The sequence below is a fragment of the Lissotriton vulgaris genome, chromosome 6 (genome assembly GCF_964263255.1).
Source record: "Lissotriton vulgaris chromosome 6, aLisVul1.2, whole genome shotgun sequence".
NCBI lineage: Eukaryota > Metazoa > Chordata > Amphibia > Caudata > Salamandridae > Lissotriton > Lissotriton vulgaris.
In genome coordinates, this window is record NC_141694.1 from 1,357,842,206 (window position 1) to 1,357,866,623 (window position 24,418).

General features: G+C 47.3%; 1 protein-coding gene across 1 annotated transcript in view; it reads right to left on the reverse strand.

Annotated features, from left to right (window-relative positions):
- Positions 1 to 15,283, reverse strand: part of PAPOLG (poly(A) polymerase gamma) — a 455,976-nt gene extending 440,693 nt beyond the window's left edge. The window contains exon 1 of the mRNA XM_086927484.1: positions 15,144 to 15,283. Within this exon, the coding sequence (XP_086783610.1) occupies positions 15,144 to 15,160 (17 nt within the window). The 5' untranslated portion in view covers positions 15,161 to 15,283. The remainder of the gene's footprint in view (positions 1 to 15,143) is intronic.
- Between the last annotated feature and the right edge of the window lie 9,135 nt (positions 15,284 to 24,418).

The window sequence follows — 24,418 nt, forward strand, 5'->3', positions numbered from 1 at the left end:
GGAGAGGAAGGGCTACAAGCCACGGCCACCATTAGTGAGTTTGTGTTGATTTCGGCAGCCGTTAAGTGTCTTCCGTTCTCGAACCTGAAGGTGCCTCGTGCACATCTTAATAGCCTTACAGGAAAGTAGTGTCTGCAGTAGGACAAAAGTAATTAAATAAAAGAGTGCTCACGGACCAAGTAAACATACATTGAAGCCACACATGTAAAAAGTCCAGTCCTCATTGGGAGGTTACAAGTGCAGACAAGGCATTACAAAAGAGGGACTAAAAAGCCTATTAACCAATAAGTAGTAACCATTTAGAAAGTAACAGGAGCCAATTGAAAAGATGGGCGGAACTTCAAGTCTATACCAGAGTACAGCATGCCTCACAGAGCAGCACATGCGCTGCCCAGGCTCGACCAAAAAAAGGAGAGCTGCAACGCAAGCAAATTGTCTGTGGATATGCTAAATACATTTTGTAACTACTTTTCATGTGTATTTAACACATTAAATGTTTATGGTAGCACCACGAGGAAGGATGGCAAGGAGTAACCAAACAGATTGTAGAAAAAAATATTGTTTTAGAACTAAGGTTTTATAGTGAATACAAGAGATGTTGCTAATGAAATGCACTTTAGTATATTTGAGTAGCGTAACATACAAAGAATAGGCTGACTGAATGGGCCAGTTTGATTCTAGGTAGTTTCCCTATTAGTGACACTTATTGAACCAGATCAAGATTTTTGAATGACTGCTCTGCAGGGAACTGCTTTTTAGGTTTACTAAAATGTTGAAGCATCAAGCTGAAAGTGAAAAATCACATCATAATAAAAGGGTAGGGCAGAGCTGCTAAATAGTAACTATAGGAAGTGCTTGCACAACGGCACACATCTATATGTTCTTTAAGCCTCTACCTGGACTCACTGGATACCAGTGGATTGCCAGTCTGCCTGATGAGCGAGGGAATGAGCCTGCCAAACCTGCAGGAGTTGTGTCTGTGCAGAAGGATCGAGGACATCGTGATCCCAAAGCAGTGGGCCTGCAACAGCTTTGGAATTCAGAGAGCAGAGAGCAATCTATGCATTTCTAGGTCAGCAGGCTCCAGACTGCCCTGCAATTCCCTGCAGGAATCCTTAAGATGCGACAGTCTGAGATGCTGCACCTGAAGATGTCAAATGTAGGGTGACCCCAGCTGCTCTGCCCAAGTAACTCAATATAGCGTGCTCTGAACGACTACTCAACAACAAAATCAATTGTGGCATAACCTAAGCCTAGCAACCTGGTGAGGCCCAACAGGCATTTCACCAGAGACAAAGCCAGCATGTGTGTAGTCTCAATCATCCAGCCTTGCACAACCCTGATGCACCACCGAGACCAGTGCCATTGTTTCAACAACCAGAAACGTTGCAGCTGCGATTGTAGAAGAGGCCAGACAAGGATGCCTGTGTTGCACACAGCTGAACTGAAAAGGAGAAACTTCTGAGAACTGGCTCCATTTGCGGACTTGAAAAAGTACTTGGTAAGAAACTGTGCCAGAGAATGTTGCGGGAAACTGCACCCAAGCTGATTCTCAGTACTTCAAAAACAAAGGACAGAAATCCACATTAGTCAAAGGAAGGTGGTAAATAGCAGGGAAAGACCCCAAAAGACTTATGAAGAACACCAAGTATCCTGAATTCGCCTGTGCATGGTATTTAGTTTTAGTGTGCTATAAAGTAGTTTTCTTTTTGGAAGAGTACAGCGCTGGACACTACTTTATTGCACAAATGTGTATTTGTGGAGTGCATTGCAAGCACCAGCAGCCTACCTCCCCGAGAAGCCTGAGTGTGCTCCCCATCATAACACTGAGAATCAAGTGCTGGAGGAGTCATATCGGGCCCAGTTTTCAGAGCCATATATGCCATTCTCTGGAACATCAGAAGCAAATGACCGTAGCCCCCACGGTTGAGGCCAAGTAGCAGCTGCTTGATCCGTGACCCTACAGAGTCTGACAAACACTGCTTTATGGGTCCTGAATTTTTGTGTTTCCCATCCTAAATTATGGAGGCTCCTCAGGTTTTGCTTGTGCCAGATAACTCTGGATATCAGCAAATTCAGTCAAGCAGATGTAAGTGTGGGATTTAAAAGCGATAAATTAATTTTTTTACGTTATTGTTGCTACTACGGGAATCAACTGATTTTACTTTCAATGGAAAGTGTCAAATATTCGGATACAAGAGATCAGCATGGGCAGAGAATGCAGAACAGCTAGACTGGAGTTAAGAGGATGATCGTTATGAGAAGTTGGTCTCAGATTTCCATCACTCATACCACTCTGCAACAAATTTACAGGAATAGACTTATTTTCCTAACGTTGGTGCAGATAAGCCAAGGATAGGCATGTTACAGATAATAACTTAAACATTACATTTTAGTTGGAAACACTCATTGGACAGAGGTTACATTTAACGTTGTAGTGCATTTAACAGAAGTAGAGACAAAAAAAATCCCTTTCCAATATGCATGAATCCGTGGTCTATATATTTGTTAAAGTATCATTTTTGATAACATTGATCAAACATGAAAATCCACCTTCACACTGATGAGTATTTTATAACTTTTAGGAAAAGAGGGACACACAAACCAATGAACATGGACATCTGTTAATAGACCCCGTTTAGGGGCTTCGGAGTCGATTGCCAGTCGTAATCTGGCACTTCAAACTGGGTCAAGTACAACCTTTTTCACATTTGACTAATTTTAGCAAGGACAAGCACCCACAGGCAGAGCTCAGAACACCATCAACTAACAGAATAACAATGTGCAGCCCAGTGTCAGCAGAACTGAATACTATACATGTCAATGGAAATTAAATGTAGGGTTTCAAACTGAGTTGCATTTAACAGTCAGGCGCTACACCATCTTCCCCTCATTGGCTAAGAGATACTGAATTTACTGTCCCCAATAGACTATTATTTAAGCAGGATTAGGTGCAAGTACAATGGTTTAAATCCTCACATGTGGAACTCAGATCAATGCCTCGTTACCCTTCAGCAAAAGTCTTAGAATGTGTGGCAGGCCCAAATCAAGCTAATAGCAGAGCACAAAAGTAGCAAACACAACAGTATATGCTACTCAATCTCTCCACACTCGCACACCCTTGTTCAATATAAAGCCTTGCTACTGAGATAACAAAATTAGCAAATTGTAATCAATTCATAGCCACTTCGTGATCTCACGGTTATGAAAATGTAACTTCTGACCACAATTATCATATTGTCACCTTCCAAATATGAATGTGCGCCAATGAGCAAACAAAAACATTTAATAGTTAAGATAAAGAAAAAGAAACTTTTTTCCAAAATAAAACTTCAGCTTAGTTATGATTGACAAGAGAATTGGTTGGACAACGTTATTGAAGGGACAGTGCCTATGATCCCAAAAACGTAATACTGATAAGCCCAAATGTCACCCTGCCAGGCATGTTCACACAGTTACTCAATTAGACTTAACATAGCAAATAAAGAGAACATTGATATCACAAATGTTGCCACAACTTGTGAAAGCTATGACTGGTTTGCACCATTTTAAAACTCAAACAAATTCATTACATGGAACCGCAATTTAAAAAGAAAACCAAGAGAGCACCACACAGAACAGAATGAATAACCATAAATAAGGACCATAAGAAATGCAAATGTTCGATCCAGCGGTTTCTTGCTGGAATGCATCGAAGCAAGTCGCAAGTCAGAATCCACCGTCTTAGATAGGATAAGTACGATAAACTTGTCCGATACCCTGTGCTTACCCTTAAGTAGCTTGGCACCAACCAGTCAGGCTTATCCTCAAGGCCTAGGTGTAAAGTATTGGCTTAATACCACCCCAGCAACACACTGCGTACGCCACAAAATGACCCCACACCGTATCTATAACACACTGGTCTTTGTATAATAACACATTGAAATCACAATGAGGTACACACTGCATGGATACATTGTATGTATACTTTCCAGTATTGTGCAGTTGCCAAACTTTAACCATTAACAGCAGAATGGCATGAACATATGCCCTAATCAAAAGGTATTTATCAAACACAACATTCCCCAATATCGCATAGCCCCAACAGTTGCAATGGACAAGCAATCACAGGTCTTGGACTACGCCTCGTGACCCAGTCACTCAACTACACCAATCAAAGAAACATGTTGCCCGTGCTGGCCCCACGTTGATTAGATTGATGGAAACACCTAAAAAAGGAAAAACAGTAACATCTTGATTAGATGTCCAGGTGCATGGCGGTAGCTGCACAACTGCAGGATCGCTAGCCCCCTTAAGACAAAACGTTGTAACCCAGGAAGCTTCAAAGTCTGGAGAAAGGTTTCCCCTCAAGCAGAGGTGCGAGCTTCCGTAGCTCGCAAGAACTAGTGGTAGGGGCCCGCAAGGCACAACAAAACCCCTCGGCCCGGTCACAATGTTCTCCACAAAGCACCTTGTGGTGTGGATTCAGGAAGAGGAAGCCAGCAACCTCGGATGGAGGGCGCGATGTCAGGCACTGTCTTTCTCCCGATCTGGAGGTCGAAGACAGCCCCCGTTGCCAGCTTATGTCCCCCCAACACCTCTCGGACATCGGAAAAGTTGAGTGCAAGCTAGCACAGGTCCCCTGGTTGCACGCACGGGTCCCTCGCACTCTGCAAGCTTCCAACGCTAGGAAAGTAAGATCTGCTTCTTATGGATACCCCTCCCCCCCTTTTTTTGCTTAATGTGACACTGTTTTTGATTAGTCTGACTGGGTTCCTGCTAATCAGGACCCCAGTCTATCTGCTTTCGCCTTAAACTGTTGTTTTATATACACACCCCAGATTGGATACTGGAGACCCTGGTCAGTCCTAGTATATGGTACCCATGCACCAAGGGCATAGGTATCCCAGAGGTCTCCCACGGACTGCAGCATGTATCATGCCACCCATGGAAGACCATTCAAAATTGAACTACAGGCCTGCCAATGCAGCCTCTAAGTTGGTGCATGCACCAATTACGAAAGATATAAGTTTACTATATCTAAAGGGTCACTGCAGTTAAAACCTATAAGTCACCCCTTTAGCAGGTCTTTAACCCCGAGGGTAGGGTTCTTGGTTGGAAGTGAGAGGGTGGCCCTGCATGAGCAGGACACCTCTGCAGCCTACGGTGTCCATTCTCCAGGGGTTGTCAGTGAAGCAGTCAGATACTATACAGAGGGGCATCGCATGACCGCACAATGGCAGTCTCGAAAACAGATGCAACAAATCCTATCATGTTTGGTATCAAACATCTTGGAATCATACCTCCCACAACGTAAACTGTGTGGGAGGTATGATTTCAAGCACTGGAAGAGCCCTTCGTTACGCTCTCAGTGTTCCTGGTACCAGCCTTCTAGTCCCAGACAGTACAAAATGGGTGTTGCAGATCAGAGACATTTCTGCCCTCCAGCTTCTGATCCAAGCTAGAGCAGGGGGGGGGGGGGGGGAGAACAGGCATCCTGTCACAGGGAGGAGTGACCACCTCCCAGACAGGATTTAGTGTATTAGGGCTGGGTGGGTGCGCTTGCTAGCACCTGAAAGTCTTCAGGCAGGTCGCTCCCCCACGCTGCACAGCTCCGCCTGTGTGTCCGTGTCCCCTGGACACTGCCTCCGCTGCTGCTGCTGCTGGTTCAAGGCTCCTCTGCCTCAGGTGTGTTACTTATCCGTATTAGCCTAACTTTTTCTTTCCTGCTGTTGTATCTGCTGTGCATTTTTGCGCTGACTTGTGCCCATTGGTTTGTCTTCTGTACCCCTGCATTACCCCTTGCCTCTGTGCCCCTGTTCCACCCATTTTTTCCTGTGCTGCATCCCCTGCGGCCCCGCTGCCCTGATCGCCCATTCACCGCCCCACATCCCAGCTACTCCTCCCTCCCCCCCTCCCCTTATATGGCGGCCGCTGCGCAGCCGCTCCACTGGCGCGCCCAAGGCAAGCCAGTCTGCGCTCGTCCGCGCCCAGATTCCTGGTCCCCGAGACCACCACAACAAAACGCCACTACGACGTCAGCTCCCTCCTCGCACTAAGCTCCAGAAGACCACACACCTGCTTCCTGGCTGCCCTGAAGCGCACCCTCGGGCCCTTCTCCTGCTGGAACTGCAGGTTCACCAGCCTCCAAGCCACCAAACTGCCCGCCGAGAAAGGACACAACCACCTCAGATGCCTTCTACTAAACACCCACTCCGCACACAAACATGCAGTTGAGCTCTGATATCTGCTCGACACATCCTCCCCGGACGTCGCCTTCCTGACGGAGACCAGGATGAACGCCTCCTCTGTGACCGACATCACCATAGCCATCTCGGACGGCTACAAGATCACCCGCAGGGACTGCACCAACTGAGTAAGAGGTGGAATCGCCAACGTCCACATCACCCTCAGGGTCCCGACCAGCACAGACACCCTCAGCACCGCCGAACACCGGCACTTTCAGATCCACAATGACCCCAACACCACCCTCAAAGGAACTCTTGTCTACAGACCCCCCCCCCCCCAATACCCCAGCCTCAGTACGGCGACACCATTGCCGACTTAGTCAGCACACATGCCATGGCCTCCACAGACTACATCCTCCTCGGAGACCTGAACTTTTACCTCGAGAACGACAGCAACTCCACCACCCTAATAGACAACCTCGGACTCAGACAGCTCGTCACAACGCCCACCCACTCCGCTGGCCACACGCTCAAATCCATCTTCTCTGCAACTCCCACGTCACCTTCAGCCACACCACCGAACTCCACTGGACCGACCATCCAACAGATCCCCCGCCGCAGCTGGAGCAAAGTCACAGATGAATAGCTTACCACCTCTCTCACCCAGAGCCCACCCACCGACCGACCAACACAGACACCGACACCGCCGACTGCAACCTCAGGCTATGGATTAATGACTGCGCCAACACTCTCGCTTCGATCAAAAATCCCTCCAACAGACACCGACAAGAAGGCCAGCTGGTTCACCACGGACCTCCAGGCCTCCAAACAAACCTGACGGAAATTAGAGAAGAAATTGCACCGCGAACGGACACCAGACAGCTATGCAGCAGACAAGAACGCCATCCGCAGACATCTCAAAAGAACCACAAAAAGGGCCTCATACAAGGACCACCTCGACAACGCACACAACAGCAATGAGCTCTTTAACATCGTGAAGGAACTCTCCAAAACCATTAACGTCCCACCTTCGCAAGACCTGTGCGACTCCCTTGCCAGCTTTCTTCCATCGCAAGATCGCAGACATCCACGACAGCGTCAACAACCTGACTGCCTTGAAAGCCACAGACACCTTGGTTAGCCCCGCCCACCATCCACACCGAACCTATGCTCACCTGGACCAAAGTGAACGACTACATCCTCCTCAAAATCATGCCTGCACCACATCTTCAACATGGCTAGCGCCACCATCGCACCCCATTACCGAAACTGTCCTCATCGCCACCAGCATCATCAGTACCATGCTGGACAATGGTGAAACCACGGCCCTCATCCTCTGGAACTCTCAGCTGCCTTCGACACTGTCTGCCACCGCACCCTACACACGCCTCCACAACGCAGGGTTCCGAGACAAGGTTCTGGAATGGACCACCTTCTTCCTCTCCAGCAGAGCTCAGAGCGTCCGTCTCCCCCCATTCCACTCCGAAGCCTCCAAGATCATCTGCTGGTGTACCCAAAGGATCATCCCTCAGCCAGACATTGTTCAACATCTACATGGCACTGCTTGCCCACGTCACCCGACTGCACAACCTCAACATTATCTCCTACGCTGCACCCAAGCACACCCTATCATTATTTCTATAATCCAGTTTGAGAATATAATGTCACAGAAGAATTCATTCATAACATAGTACTGAATGACTTAAGATCAATTTCCCAAGATTCAGCTCCAATAAAGGTACGCTCTCCAATCAGATCTTGTGTTTTATTTCATTTCAAACATATGTTGGCACAGCAGCAGCCGATGCGCGTTTCGCCCACAGGGATTTTTCAAGGCTTGCTCACGGGAAGAAAATCAAAAAAGCCTTTTTGATTTTGAGATTCCAGAGAGTAGTATGTTGAATCGTTGGTACAATTGTATAATGCTCCCCATATATAGATACGAGGTCAATAATTCCAATTCCGGTGTGAATTCGATGGGAATATAGTCCCCGCAATTTACCATAGTTGATTGTCAATACCGGTTCGTCGGACCTGGATACGTCCTGTAGCCTCAGAAAATGTATGCGTTCACTTCGGCGTGTCTCCTGATTGTGGCCTTGTGGATTTTTGAAATCCATAGACTGATTGACACCCTAGTGGGCAGGTGCAAAAACACTTTCAGAGCACCCTTTACTTGGTAACGTGTAAAACTCTCATTTTTTCAGACTTAGAAGGTCAAAAGATGTGCATTACAAATTGAGCAAACCCACTTCATGTACTCTTGTATTATCTCCTACGCTGACACTCAGCTAATCCTCTCCCTCACCAAGGAACCCCTCACCGCCAAAACCAACCTCCACGAAGGAATGAAGGCCATCGCCGAGTGGATGAACAGCCAACTGAAGCTGAACTCTGACAAGACAAAGGTCCTCCTCTTCGGCTCCACCCCCTCAGCCTGGGACGACTACTGGTGGCCTACCACCCTGGGAGCAGCACATGCACCCGACGCACGCAACCGGGAAGTCATCCTCGACTCACTCTCCATGACCAAGCAGGTCAACACAGTCTCATCCTCCTGCTTCAACACCCTCCGCAAGATCTACAGCTGGATCCCCACCAAAACAAGAAGAACAGCCACCCAGGACCTAGTCAGCAGCAGGCTGGACTACAGAAACGCCCTTTATGCGGGAGCCTCGGCCAAACTCCTGAATCGTCTGCAACACATACAGATCGCCTCTGCATGCCTCATCCTCAAAATCCCTCGCCACTGTCACATTACACCCCATCTGAGAGACCTGCACTGGCTAACCGTCAACAAGAGGATCCCCTTCAAGCTCCTCACCCACGAACACAAAGCACTCCACAACACCAGACCGACATACCTCAACAGACTACTCCTACACCCAGAATCGCCAGCTCTGCCGACCTCGCCCTCGTTCCCCGCATCAGAAGAGCGACCACCGGAAGATTGTTCACCCACCTCACTGCCAAGACCTGGAACACCCTCCCCATCCTCCTAAAGCAGACCCAGGACCTACTTACCTTCAGGAGGCTGTTCAAGACCTGGCTGTTCGAGCAATAGCAGCACCCCTCGCCCCCAAGCACCTTGAGACCCTCACGGGTGGGTAGTGCACCTTACAAATGTTCCGATTGATTGCATGAGGGGCACATTTGGTGTCCCCGTGCATTGTCCAGTTCAAACCAGTCCTGGGGCCCGTTGGCTTGCGCTCTGGCACGAAACTGAACAAAGGACATGGGAGTAACCTCCCCCTGTCCGGACCGTTCCCTGGGAGGGTCCCCTGAATCTTCCCAAACCTCTCCTTATGGTACTTAAGGGCTTACCTTGGTGTAGGTCCCTAGATTCGTCGTGGACAAGATTCAGAATTGAAACGACTGCACTTTTACCATCTGGGCACTCTGGACTTCGTTTGGGCCTGACTTAGTCTCCCTTTCAGTCTGTTGCATGTTCTGTGCAGGTGCGTCAAACAGGACATGTGGAACATCCAAGACACTTGAAGATAACTCCCCTGAAGTGAAGGAGTCACTCCCCTGCATTCGTAGGCACTGCAACACGGCTGACAGGTCTGCTGATCCCGAACTCCCGCGGACTCCGAAGGGTTCAACAACACAGGTGGTTGTTATCTACATCTCCCGAGGCCAGAGCTGCCCTCTAACAAAGTCTGATGTCAGAATCCCTCGTGGGGGTTGAATTAACCGAACCCCTGTGCACTTGTTGCATATGCATATGGTTGTTGGCAACTCTGCTACAAGTGCATTGGGCTCCAAGTAGCCCCAACCTCTGGAAACTTCTTCCACCAAGATCTCCAGCCACACTGCCTTGGGGGCACCATAGCCCGCTCCTTTTGGTGAGAAGCTCAAGGTCCTCTCGCGATCCCTACGCCTCCAGTCTGTGGGTTCAATTGAGGGTCATCTTGGTTTTGCTTGAGCTCCCCAGATTGCTCAGGACCTTCCCCGACTCCCCTGCTTGTGGAGTCTCCTGGACCTGGATTGTCCCCACCGTGCACCTTCTTGATTTCCTGCGTGGGTTGCATTTGCCAAGGCTTGTTTGTGCCGCCCCCGGACACTGACCCCTCAGCACTCTAAATCCTTCGTGGGACAGCTTGTATCCAGGTCCTGGTGTTCAGAATCGCCGTATTCTTGCAGCTGCAGAGTCAAGGTCACAGTCATCCTTCCTGAAGCACCCAACATCGGAGGGCACTCTACTAACATGTCTCCTGGTCACCCCTGAGTGACACTGTCCCCTCTGCTTTTGGGTACTCTGAGTCAAGAATCCACCTTTGAATTCCTCCGGACACTTTCTACTCTTGCAGCAGCGGTACTTTCCTGAAGTCCTCCATTGAGTTTGACTGCGGTTTCCAACCTCACTTCACACCTAAGCGCCAGTCTTCCCTGGTAAAGGTAACTTGGGTATCGTGGTATCCACAGGTGGGGTGGCTCTCCAACCTTCTGTCTTCCACTGGGTTTCATCGGGGTCCACTGGAAAGAGTCCCTAATCATTAAAAATCCAACAGCGACTTGCACATAGACTTGCTAGCATCACGCGGTCAGGTTCACTCACTGCACACACGCTCTGTGTGGTCCCCGTCTACTTACTTGGGTGGCCTGTGTGTCTCCAGCAATTCTACGTCCTCTCGACATTGTCCTGACTAGAGTCGTGGTTCTTATACCACTTTTAGTGTTCTGGTTTGGTCCCTCCCCAGGGTCCACTGTGTAAGAGTGCTATTTACTATGATTTCTGTGCTTCAATATTGTGTGCTTCGTGTCTCATTGTAGGAGATACTATAACGTACTAGAGTGTTCTATAATAAATATTTTTATACATACTGTGTGGTTATTTTTCAGTTAATCTATACTATAAGATTATACTCGGTAAAACAAGCTGCTTTACACTCCTTCAAGACCAAGCCTAAATGCTGATCTCCACAGCTACCACTTGGATAGCCTTCTAAGGTTGTCTGAGACCTTAAATCACCATAAGAGTTGTCTGGACTGGTGCAAGGTACCCACTTACATTAGTGGACATCATACCAGGCCAGCTTCTCACAAAGGCTGCTTATATTTACCAGCACACACCTCTGCTGAGTGAGACTAATGTATGCCAACATGGTCCTTTCCCCAACAGACTAGAACTTGCACTTGTTTCCGCTGCACCCTGCACAGTCCTTACGATCTTGTGGAAATAGGGAGATCCTTTATGTCCCCGAGATCTCATGGACAGGAGTCAATCCAACAGGCCCTTGGTGTACTTAGGGACCCAGGTCATGACAGTTGGCACTTAACTGCAGGCCAGCAACGTCCAGGCAAAATCTACAAAGTGATAGTCCCCTTCCTGGAGCATTAGAAGCTCCAGGCCACCACAAGTCTGCGGATAATCCAGGTGCAGTCCCCTCCTGCACTAATGATTCCTCTTGTCAATGTCCTAGCATCAAACCAGCATAGTATTGTTTCAAACCAAAAAAGCATCTCTAAATTCGGAGGCCAGCGGTACAGTAGTTATACACACAATGGCCTTTGGCCCAGCACCCAGATGTGAACTGGACACAGGCCAAGAGGTGTACAGAGCCACCAGCATCAAAATGCCCACTTTCTCAAAGTGACATTTCCACATACATAATTTCAGATCCACTTGCACTAACGGAGAGGATTTACCATTATGAACTCATTGATATTTCACAATATACTGCTACTATTCTGCTTGCAGGAAATACTTACTGCTTAATAGCCTTTCCCTACATACCCCATGATAATCTGATGTGAACAGCCAACCCTATCGGATCAATCACACCATCCAGTGCCATTCACAACCCTTACATGTTACAGACGTGCACATGCCCTACCTCTTCCCAACACTGCACCATGTTCCCAGGGAGAACTCTGATATAGCAAGAGACATGCAGAACCTTGGCACATAGCTTATTTAAATGGAAAGTCGAGTAACAGTAAACAGCAAATATAGGCCCCACCAGGGCAAACCAGTGGCACCGTCGATGAGCTACCTCCATGGATGGCACAACCAGTGCTGCAGGCCCAAGGAGGAGTATTTAATGTATATGTCTTACCCCAAGACAGGGGACTTACAGCCAGGGGCGGCTCCTCCATTAGGGCGGAGGAGCGTTGCCCCACTGCTTTCTCACAGCGTGAGATGCAGAAACATAAAATGGTGTTTGAAATACCATTTTATGTTTCTGCTTCTCGCACTGCGAGAAAGCAGAAGGGTATGCCTGTTTGGGGGCGGACGGGTCAGGGAGGAGTGGCTTGCCAAATGCTGTGGGTCCTGACTGTTTGGTCAGCCCTCTGGGGCCGACCAAGTCATGCGCACTCTCCCTTCTCTATGTAGGCTGCACGCAGCCTACATAGAGAAAATGACCTCTCCGTAGGTGCCCAGTTGGGCTCCGTCCCCACCAATCACAACGCTGCCATTGCACAGTGCGATCGGCTTACGGGAGGGAGAGGGAGGCTGCCTGTGGCCGCTTCATGCTCAGGAGAGCAACAGGAAAACGCCAGAAGCTGCGCGAACCCCCCCACCTATGAGTCATGCCAGCCGTGACTGCTTACAGCTAAGCCGAATCCGCCAATCATGTATACACCAATAACCAGTAGGTGTACGAAAAGCATTCCAATGACAAACACACTTGAAGTACTAAGCCAGCAAAACAAGGTGCAAACGAAGTCGGCAGCCAAAATGTCAGAGGAGATCACGCCAAAAGATGCCATGTTTTACAGCAATATTATATTGTAGGCTGCCACGTGCTTAGTACATCAAGTATGAACTTAATCATTCAAATTCACACAGACCACAAACGTTCATTGGTATTTACACCATTTGGTGGGAGTTTGCATCAGATCCTTAACTACAGCAGCAGAAGGATTTCCAGTACTTATGTTTGGGTCGAAGTCACCATGTCATTGTAATGTTAGCTTAAACTAAACTACATTGTATACACATTGACATAAAATGTGTGTCAGACACAAACTGATATAGGAGATCATCAGTAATGCATTTTTTTTGATAGGGCGGATTAGAATGCAGTCTATTGGTACTTTCTCCCCTGAAGCAGATCAGTACTCTTTGCAAAAGAGCATATTAAAAAAACTTTACGTTAAGGAACGTGGTAATATTTCAAAGCAGAAGTGTACTCATTTCCAGGTGGAGACTAGCTGCATAGCTGGGGGAGAAAATGCCATCTTGATTCTGGTTTAAGGTGCCTACTGGAGAGCATCGGTATCATTCTTTTAATTATACAAGTTTGAAAACATAGTTTCCTGTTAGCATGTATATATGCAGTTCCAAACCCGCTGCAATACGTTCACGCAAAAAAATGGCATTTGTTCAAAGGGAATTTCTAACTTCGGTGGTTTCATTTGAAGCCTGGGGTGGGAGGGCAAGAAGAACTCTGACAAACAGATTTGATGGTTATCATGAAGAGTTCAAATAGGAGGCTAGATCTGTAGGAAAACATTGTGTCTGCCTGAAGCAGAAGTGGGTCAAATTCTTTCAAAAACTGCTTTAATGTTTCCATGAACATAAAACTGAAAAGCAAATACAATAAGGTGATGGATGGAGGATTGAAACTATTCAAGAAATTCGCCCCATGATCTCCATGCCACTGGAGTCAGACTAGCCTGGATGCTGAGTGGTGAAACCCCGAAACAGGTCCCAGGATGCTGGTTTCCAGTCCAGGGAGGACCTGGGGCTGTTCCAATGGGGAGCAGGGTCCATACTGGTTTGGATATGGCTGGGTTTAAACTAGAACGGCATGGGGAGCAAAAATAAAAAAAATGGATTTTTTGCCCAGATCTTTACACTGGGGTGAATGTTGACATTGTTCAACATTCTGTCCATCAATTGTTCTTTTTGCATAAAACTGAAAACACAGACCGCCTTAGAAAAATGATAAGTACTCAATTCACTGACTAAATACATATTAGTGAACAAACGCCGCATTCCTTCAAAAAGGAATGCAGATTCAAGGTCACACGACACCTATTCATGCCATGGACGGACAGGACAGCACATTACTTACTGCAGCCACCACACTACGAAGAAGGTGGTTGGCTAGTGTTGAACACTCAGCGGGATGAACAGTCACTGAAGACTAGAACTTGGACTAGGATACGTTCATGCACGAATACCGATTCATTTCCAGGACAGCGTAAATAAGCCCACAGTTCTGCCCCGTTCAGGTGCCCCTGCCTAATAACGGGGGCAGACTTCAAAACGATTGCAACGCATGTCCTAAGAAGTCGGAAGCGACACGTACATTCGTAAATTTCCTGTGCGTTCTGAAACTTTTAGTTATACATATATTAAACTATAAACACCCCTTTTCGGATATCAGAAAGGAAAATGTAACATACTTGAGTTTTCACTCAATTAAGTAAACAACCCTCCCCTTAGTGGTATATTAGACAATAGTTGAGGTTGTAGACAATCCCTACTACTACTTACTCAAACGACCCATTGCAACTTTGGCAGGCTGACAAGTTCGTGCATGGGACATACGGCAAAGCAACACTTTCAGTTCCAACTCAACAATAACAGAAGGCTACTTTTAAAGGCTTTATCAAAAGTTTGGCAACACAACGTCTTCTAACGCAGAGTACTCGCTACTTGTTCATAGTTGAAGGAGGCACGTCTTTCTACCCTCTCCGAAACTCCACTAAAACGTAAAAAAAAAAAATATAAGATGGTCGGACGGATATGATCTAAAAATTAGAACTCCAAGGTGCAAAATCTTAGTTGTAGTAGATTTGTAACGAGAGACTACGTCATTTGAACAGAAAGAACACTTCCTACTTTCCACTAGAGGGGCTGCCCACTGCTCCCGCTTGGAGGGCTCAGTTAGATGGACAGCTCTTTACTTAGAAGTCTGTACATGGAGAGCCACCATGCTGTCCGGAGCGTGACAGAAAGCTGCTTCCCCTGCTAGCAACTTATCGGAGGATGCTTCTGGCTCCGCCGCACAAACTCACAAAGACATCTCTCTCATGTCCCACGTAGCACGAATCCAGCAACTCCACACCGACCTCTGTCTCAGTCCCAGCAAGCGTAAGAGAGCAGCTTTCAAACTCGAACGCAGCCCCGGAGAAGCTCCGCCCAGCACTGCTTTATTAACGATGAGGACCCTTCCCCGCCCCTCCCAACAACAACACGGGCGGGGAGCTACAAGCCAAGGCAAATAATGGGAGCAGAGTCGCCATCTTTCAACTGCGCACTCATCATTTCCCTTTTAGAAGCGCCACACCTGACTGGACCGTATGATGAACATCTGTATTCGGTTTTCAAAGTTTGTATTATAACTTGAGATTTACGTAATAGAATATAAAAACATAATACATTTGAATTTTATGCAAAAGCAATTTCTTTAATACTTACTGAAAAGTTGATCTAAAATAAGCAATAAAAGTAACCTTTTTTGACACTTTTTAACGTCAATACTTGTTGATATATAGGGTTTTTCTTGGTGGTAAAACAATCCACCCTGGTTCAAAATGGCCGTCACAAGTAAGCGTGTCTTTCGGTATGTCCCAATCACTAAATTAACGTTCTAGCACTTCTTTTTCACTCGTCTTCGGAGGGTTCCCGATCACTTTAGCGCGGAAGTGAAATGTATTACTTGCATACGGACAAGATAAGAGGATCAAACCCTAAATGATTAGGGACGTGAAGTTTGTTTTCCTCTTAGTTGAGTGGGTTTGCTACTTGTATATAGGTAACTTTAACCAATAGTATCTGTAGTAGTAGGCATAGTGACCAGATTTTCAGAAAGAAAAAAATAATTATATATATATATATATATATATATATATATATATATATATATATATATATAACCGGGCGTTGGCCTGAATCACATCTCATTAAATCCTGCTGTGCTGCTTGAATGAGGCACAGCATGAAGAGTGAAGCAGCACATCAGGAGAGTTTAAAGAAGTGGACTTCACTGTTTCTAACTGGACAGGTTGAAGAGTGAGCCTGTACAACTCTATCATTAATGTGCAGGTTCACCAAATCCTCCCTTAAAAACCAGGACATTTTGACGAAACCCTGACACCAGGACATTCCTTAACCCCTTCCACGCTCATGACGAGCTGGCCTCGTCATGGTGTAGCCTCCTCGCACGCTCATGACGAGCCCAACATGGGTTTTTTAAAATCTCAGCATACGGCCATAATTACTATCGCGCCCATGAGGTTAACAAGCATTTACAATGCAATAGGTCTCGCATTTGCGAGAGTTTGAGCTATTGGCGTTGTAAATAACAATGCCTATTTATGTGTTTTGAAAACTTGCAAGCTGTGAGTAAACATGCACTATGTAGGTTTTCTGAACAGAAATAAAAAGCATTGTCGTGTACAATGTCAATAGCTCAAACTCTTGCAAATGCGAGACCTATTGCCTTGCAAATGCTTGTTATGCAAAGGCATGAGGTACCTGACTAACTCACAATTGTAACAGCGTTTTTGTGATGCTGTCCTGGTGGCTTTATGCTGTGTTCGCAATGATCCAGTCCCAGTCATAGCATTCAAGTCAGCCCTTTCATCCTTGTATGCCTTTGTTGCTACTGTAAAAGCAACTGTGAATGTGTATAAAACCTGCAGTTTGAGTTCCAGATATCGGCGCCAGAGGAAGCGATACAATTACATATGGTGTCCGGGGCACAAAAATATAGGAGTTGAGGTGATGCTTCCATCTGTTTACATTTCGCTGCCTTTACAGAAGCCCAAGGAGTCAGTAATGTGACCAGGAAACCAGGGGTGACCGTGGGTGCCTGCAGGCCCTTGGAGTGAAAGAAAAGCTTTTCAGCTGCTCACAGTTGTAGATTACGGAAGGAAAAGCTTTTCTATTTACCTTAGAAAACCCCCTCAGAAAATAGTAGAGTTGAGAATACAAGTCACTTACATTGGCGCGCCTATCCTCGTGCGCCAACAAGATGTTTTGTTTACAAAGCAGATCGCCCTTCCATTTCCTGTAAGGATTCTTTAACCAGTATCTCTACAAACTTTACATGGTTGCCAGCCTGTGGACTTCTCCTGTCTCGACGCTAGATGGCGATCTTCCCTGCGCAAAGGCCCACCATGGCTGCCAGTCCAGAGTTTGAAGTGCACCATCCCCGCTCCTTCAAGGGGCCCACAGTTAGTTCCAATGAATATCTGTGAGATATCGGATATTGAGAGGTCACTATTCACACTGAGCAGCAGGCCTTGTCCGATTAGTTTTGTTACCCCAGGGTGTCTGGTGCCCTTATAACTAATGTTTACATTTGCGCATCGCTGGCTTAATGTAAGTCCAAGATGCTGCTAGCCAACTGACATTTGAAATTATTAATAATAATTAATGGCAAAGGTAATCTAGATTGAAATATTTTTGCAGTTTCAGTTTGAAAATATGTTATTCCTCTGTGCACCACAGATGTTTGGAGTTTACACAATCTGAAATAAGTCCTCCCAGTGTAAGTTTCAAACATTTTAGGATCGCGCAGGAGAGCCATCGCACGGATTACAAAATGTCTAGGGGACATCTCCCAAAAAGTTCCATTTTCCAGGGATCCCTAACAAAATCTCTCAACATGATTTTCCACCACATGTGTTTTTAGGTTTCGCCTGGCGTTCACTGCGCAGCAGTGTCGCGCAGGCGAAATTTTTTGTTTTCCAGTACTGTGGCTTTAACCCGCCTCTCTCTTCCATTGGCTAGCTCCATAAATGGAGGCTAGCCATTGGAAGAGAGATGTGTCAATCATTGTGGGAGCAGATTCGTGGGCGTTTCTGTGTTTTTTTAAGCTCCGCCCCTTTTCTCTGTCATGCAGCGGTAGGCGTTTGTTTATTTTTATTTTTTTCTCAAGGCATCTTTTTGTCATTCGTAACGTGTCTGTTGCCGGGATGGCGCGATTTCTGTTGCCGGGATGGATTTATCAATTTGCGACCATGTAAGTATCATTTTGTAATCTTTTTTGTTCGAGCCCATGCAGAGATTGTGGCTATGCTCGCCTCCCCCCTTCCCTCTGCCCGCAGCCCTCCTCCTTCCCGCTCTTGCCTCGCCTTCCCCCCCTCTGCTGAAGCACTCCTCCGTCCCGCTCTCGCCTCCCCCTTCCCTCTGCCCGCAGCTCTCCTCCCCGCAGCTCTTCTCCGTCCCGCTCTCACCTCCCCCTTCCCTCTGCCCCCAGTTCTCCTCCACGCAGCTCTTCTCCGTCCCGCTCTCGCCTCCCCCCCCTTCCCTCTGCCGCAGCTCTTCTCCGCCCGGTGCACCGGGAGACACTTGTGCGCCTCTCCTCCCTCACAACCAACCACAGAGCCGGCAAGAGGGGCGTGCAGCCGTAGGAGGCCTTCTCTGATCCCAGACCCTCATCGTACGGGCAGCCTGATGTATAAGAACTCCCATAGGCACCGTTAGACATGCGCCTGGCTGAGCTGCTAAGGCGGTTATTACGTGAGCTCTCGGCTTGCCCAAACTGCCCGGCACCACCTTGCCATAGCCTGGGTTGGAGTCGCTTGGGGGGGAGGGGAGGCTGCTCCCCTGGTTACATAATCCTGTCCCTTGGCTGGAAATTGCAAGGGGCGGAGGAGAATGCATTGCGACACTCGTATCCATTAAAATCCACATTGCGCGTCGTGTGCTTCTAGGCCATCACAAATCTATGCATATGATGATTTGAGGGCTTGCGTTATTTAATGAACCAGGATTCCAGAATTATTTGATCCCAGGAAAAGAAACCGGTATTGGAAAGCTGCTTGTTCGTGCACCGGGCTGAATATCCGTGTAAGATTTAATTTGCCCGTGCGTGTAACGTCCCAGTGGGAGTAACGTGTTTGTAACTGCTACACAAACTATTTCCAGAGACAACCCCCGCCCCCATCCGCCATCTAAAGTAATCCAATACTTGAGTGCGATGTCTCGAATGAGCTCTTCATTGCCTTCCATTGGTACCTTTAGAGGGGTCCTTTTGATCCCCATCAGGCTCCTCCTCCTGTCACATAAACACACTGACCTCAGCAGGTGGTAAATGACGGGCCCAGCTTCTCCTTCCTGTCCGGGAACCTGGATTTGCCGCCCCGTTGTTTTAGTGGTGCCTCAAAAATTCGAAGGCGGTGGTGTTTACTTGTTCGTCTCGACCACCCCTCCCCCAGCTCCCCTGCCCAGGCTTCCTGTGTTAAACAGCGCCTGAAGCGCTAATCTGTCTCCCTGCAGTGTGGCTGTTGACCTACGGGGGTTAATCCAGCTGCCACAGGAGAACTAAAATCAACTCTGGACAGCTGAAGGGATGCAGTTTACTTTTTTTACCCTGTCTTGATTGACAGTTGCGTTGTCTGCAAAACATGTTACTGATCTTTATATATAATGTAGGGGGTTGACTATACACTGGGATATTCTAAATCCCACTTCCTGCGCTATATCGGCTATTGATTTAATTTGTATTCCACCTTCCAGGAAATGCTTATCTTGGATTGGGCAAGGGACAATTACTTTTTACAGTATAACTAATTGTCATGTTGTTTGCCAGATTACTTTGTCTCCTACATGCATTTTTTGCTACTCCCCGGCCTTGGTAACGCCAATAGAACGTATTTATTATGATAACCATGCAGGACTCTGCTTCCCCCTATATATATACACTGATGGGTTGGGTATAATGAACCCCGTGCAAGCGCATTCAATTGGTACCCCTGCTTCCAGGTTGGGTAGTAAGGCAGTTCTACTTGTCGGGACCCGCCAACCCGTTCCTACTGCACTAAAAGCTGCACCCAGCCTATAGATGTAGGTCTCTGAACGCTTAGGTGTCTACATAGGTTTTCTAAACCCTAAAGCACTTAACTGTCTGTAAAGCTGCTAGTGTGCTGGAAACTACCCCCTCCTCTGCAAAACACTCCAAAGTTATACAAACTCCAAGTTTGCAAACACACATCAGCATGACCATAAAGGCATCTTAAAGCACGTGGCTTTGTGCAAGACTGTCCTAACTAGTTTGCCTTAATTCCCAATGTTCTGACATATTTTAACATATTCCGAGATGGTGGTGAATCTAGTTTTATACAGACATCTATCTGGCTTGGTTGTTGCTGTCATGCTGGTGGTTGGGGCCCAGCTCATGCTCCAGGGATACTGGTGCTTCTGGAGGGCGCGCTGGCTGTGGTGCCATCATAGGGGCCGAGAGCCTGTTATCTGTGAAGCAGCCCGATGCGGTTCGGGGAGGAGAGTCACGCCCGCACATGCCTAGTTCACGCAGAAACATAGCTGCCAAGGTTTCAGATTGCTATGTGTGACATTTTATTAATTTTAGAGTAATTATGAGTGACATTTCAATGACTATGAGTGACACTGTCTCGTGAGCAAAATTAAGCAATGAAGAGGAGGGAAACAATAATATCAGAAATTGCACACATTTGAGGAACGAGAAACTAAGTTAACTGCTGCAAAACGTAGGAAATATAAACAACTTCCATTGATCAGACTCTAGCTAAAATTATAGAAATTAGATAAAGCAGCTTGGAAGTGGTTGAAAATGTCATTATAATCAGCTGAGTGACTCAGTCTCACTCAACAGCCACCAGTGACCTGAGCTATAACGAAACTGAAAAACAAAGCAGAGACGTACTGTGTGAGTGACAGGGGCATAGGCAAACTCAGAATAAGTCTAGAATGGAGTGTATTTGCTAGTAGGTGTCTGGGTAGGCACGTGATTGAGATGAGCCACACTTCACACATAGAACTGGGTACGCTCTCAGGTATGTTTGTACTGTCTGTTTTTATTAGTTTAAATGGTTAAAGTTCTCTGCAGTTTAAAATGCCCTAATAAATCGAAAGTAATCAATGGCATTTATTTGAACGTCGTGAATAAACACGGCACAGTTTGTTCTATTTAATAAGAAGCTAGTGGGGTTTGATGTGCTGTGCTAGCTGCCCTGACCCGGGCAGACTGAGTGTTTCTGAATAAGTGAAAGATCCGCCTTGGCCTTCATGTGCTGCTTCTTAGCTCTTTTCCTCTACTTGTGAGGAAGAGTGACGCTCTGAACAAACAAGGAGGCCCAATGAGGGAGTGGGTGGGGGGCTCCTTTATCAAGCAATAAAAAAACCTTTCCAGTCGCTTCAGAGCCCCGTGACCTCTCCCAAGGCTTCACTGAGGAGAGATAACCGAGGTACGGTGGAAGGGAGCTGCACGTGGGGGCTCAGCCAGCATCTCAATTTCGCGCACACAGGCTCTCTCTCCCACTGACCACGACCAGTCGTACATATGGCAATAGCAAAATTTCACTAACCTCACAGAAGAAGGGCCCTCCACCTCCAGTCTGTCCAGGCGGCCCCGGTGTCACTGACTTCACTCCGCGACAATCGGCTACAGTAAGATATTTCATGATTCAAAGGGGGCGGTAATAACAATAGCTAGCACGTGGTGCCCGAGCAGATTAAAGCCGGCGGACGGTGCCGTAGTTATAGACAGCACTAACTCTAAAGATGATGACATGCTGCGCCGCCCGCAAACTATCCAGCTGCATCGAGCGCCCAAAATAAACTGCGCGCGCTTCTGCAGTGATGTCTCACCGTGATGACATCAGCCTGCCAGTAAGAGCCGAGCCGGGGCAGTTACATTCAACCAGGATACATTGTACTAAAGCTGCGTTAGCTCAGCTGAATCCCAAGCCTGCTGGAGCTGCCACAGACTCTGTTTTAATCAGGCTTGACAGTCAGGCTTGATAGTGACAACCTCAAGTACTGATAATGAACTTAGCTTTTAAATACGCTTATTTGCGTGACAATCCTTTAACATGCGGTAATGCGGAAATGTAACTAAAATGCGTTAGTGTCACACCGGATGTGTTGCACTTGGCAGGGCTGCAGAAAGGATGCTGCTGTAACCCCTAGGGAGAGCGCTGATAATAAATAAATAAAGCGTGCGCCTCAACAGCCTACCGGACCCTCGTGTTGGGACGCTCTCCGTGCGTGCTGCTGACGTTGTGTGCCAACTAAACCCTCCCTTCCCTTTTATAAAATGCTTCTAAACAGCATGCTCCTTTTTGACATTCCCCAAAGGGATAACCAAATGCCTCGTAGAAACAACGCGGTAATTTTCACCATTAATTAATTGCACATGGCCCTCACTGGTGTGCGGTGTACGGGCACAATATAAATACATTTAAATTAAGGATGTGGCGTAACCAGAGCTGCCGACTTTGAAACTGAGGAATCGGGTTCGAGTCTCGGCAACGGCTCAACATCCTGTGTTTCTGTGCAAATTACTTAGTCTCCCCGTAATGTAACTGGTGTTCATGTAAAGGCACTCCGAAACCTTCGGGTAAAGTTTGCACTATATAGAACTGCAAAAAAACATTTTTATCTATGAAGTAATATATCCTCCCATCCCCCCACCAACTCTGGAACTGGCTAACCAGGTTAGAGTCTTGGCGTCCTCTGGTTTTGGGCAAATCACTTAAAACTGTGCATCCCCCAAATATACCCCCACCCCCAAAAGAAGAAAAGAAAGTGACCTTATTTGATGACCATTGCTCATGGAGAACGCTCCAATACCTTCGGGTCATGTTCGAGCTATATAAAACTACACAAAACATTGGTTGAATTAGTATGTAGATCAGTTAGTTATGTGAAGTCATGGGCTCTTGTGCTCCTTGAAAGGGATGCACGGTGGGCGTTAGTGCACTCCTGTAGTGGCTGCTCCGGTTTCACTCCCTTTCCCCCTCCCCTTTGGCTGCAGACGGTCACACCTCATGCATTCCTCAGCAGCAGGATTTCGGTGATAGAAGCTAACTCATCACTTGCTGGGCTCACCCTGTTCTTTGCCCTGTAATGAGTGCTAAACACTATATCTTCGGGCACTCGGCGAACTATACCGCAGTTCAAATTGAGTAACATTTATTTGCATTCCAGGCATAGATTGTCATTTAAGAGATGGTAACACCGCTTTACACGTTCTCATTATTAACTTACGAATCATTAATTATGAAGATTTGATTCTCGAAATCCATCTGTAACAATGTCTTTTGTGCATGTTGCACAACAGAGTGGCGTGGGATAGACAGACTAGAGTGACGTGCAGCAGAATAGAGTGTAGTGGCATTTTGTTCACTGGCTTGGAGGAGAAACGAGGACCGAGGCGCCGGAGCGGCATGAGGGTCTGACTCTCTACTACTCACTATACTCACTACTACTCACTCTAGTACTCTCTACAACTCTCTACTACTCACTACTACTCACTCTATTACTCACTCTACTACCCACCCTCAACTAACACTACTTCTCCACTACTCACTCTTTACTATTCACTCTTTACTACTCACTCTTTACTACTCACTCTATAATACTCTCACTACTCACTCTACTACTCACTCTACTACTCTACTACTTACTCTACAACTCTGATACTCCCTACTCACTCTCTGCTACTCTCTACTACTCACTCTACTACTCTCTACTCACTCTCTACTACTCACTATACTCACTACTACTCACTCTAGTACTCTCTACAACTCACTACTACTCACTCTATTAATCACTCTATTACTCTCTAGTACTCACTCTACTACTCACTCTCTACTACTCACTATTACTCACTCTACTACTCACTCTCTGCTACTCTCTCTCTACTACTCACTTTCTACTACTCTCTACTCTAACAACACTCTACTAATCACTCTGTCTTTCACCAATTCTGCAGCCTGAATATCGAGGAACCTTACCTGTTTTTGCAACAGCCGGGCTTGGCTCCGCCATTTCGTCTCTGTCATCGACCGGCCGGGCTTGGCTCCGCCGGTCGAACTCTACCTCCCAGCAGCCTCCAGGGGGAGGCGCCGACGACACCAAACAGCGCGCCAGGCAGTGCATAAAGCTCCTTCAGGGGCCGAGTCCCTTGTCTTTCACCAATTCTGCAGCCTGAATATCGAGGAACCGTACCTGTTTGTGCAACGGCCGGGCTTGGCTCCGCCATTTCGTCTCTGTCATCGACCGGCCGGGCTTGGCTCCGCCGGTCGAACTCTACCTCCCAGCAGCCTCCAGGGGGAGGCGCCGATGACACCAAACAGCGCGCCAGGCGGCGCATAAAACTCCGGCAGGTCCCTCGTCCCGCGAGGACGCGCGCGGGACGTGCCGGACGAAGCCCGGACTAAGGGCGGACAGTCTAAGACAGTCCGAGACTGGCAGAGGCTGGACTGGGCCTGTCACTCTGCCCAAAAAACTTTGAGGTGAGGCTTTGACATTGCTGGGGGTTATTCAGGCCATTGTCATTACTGCTCCTGTTCAACTG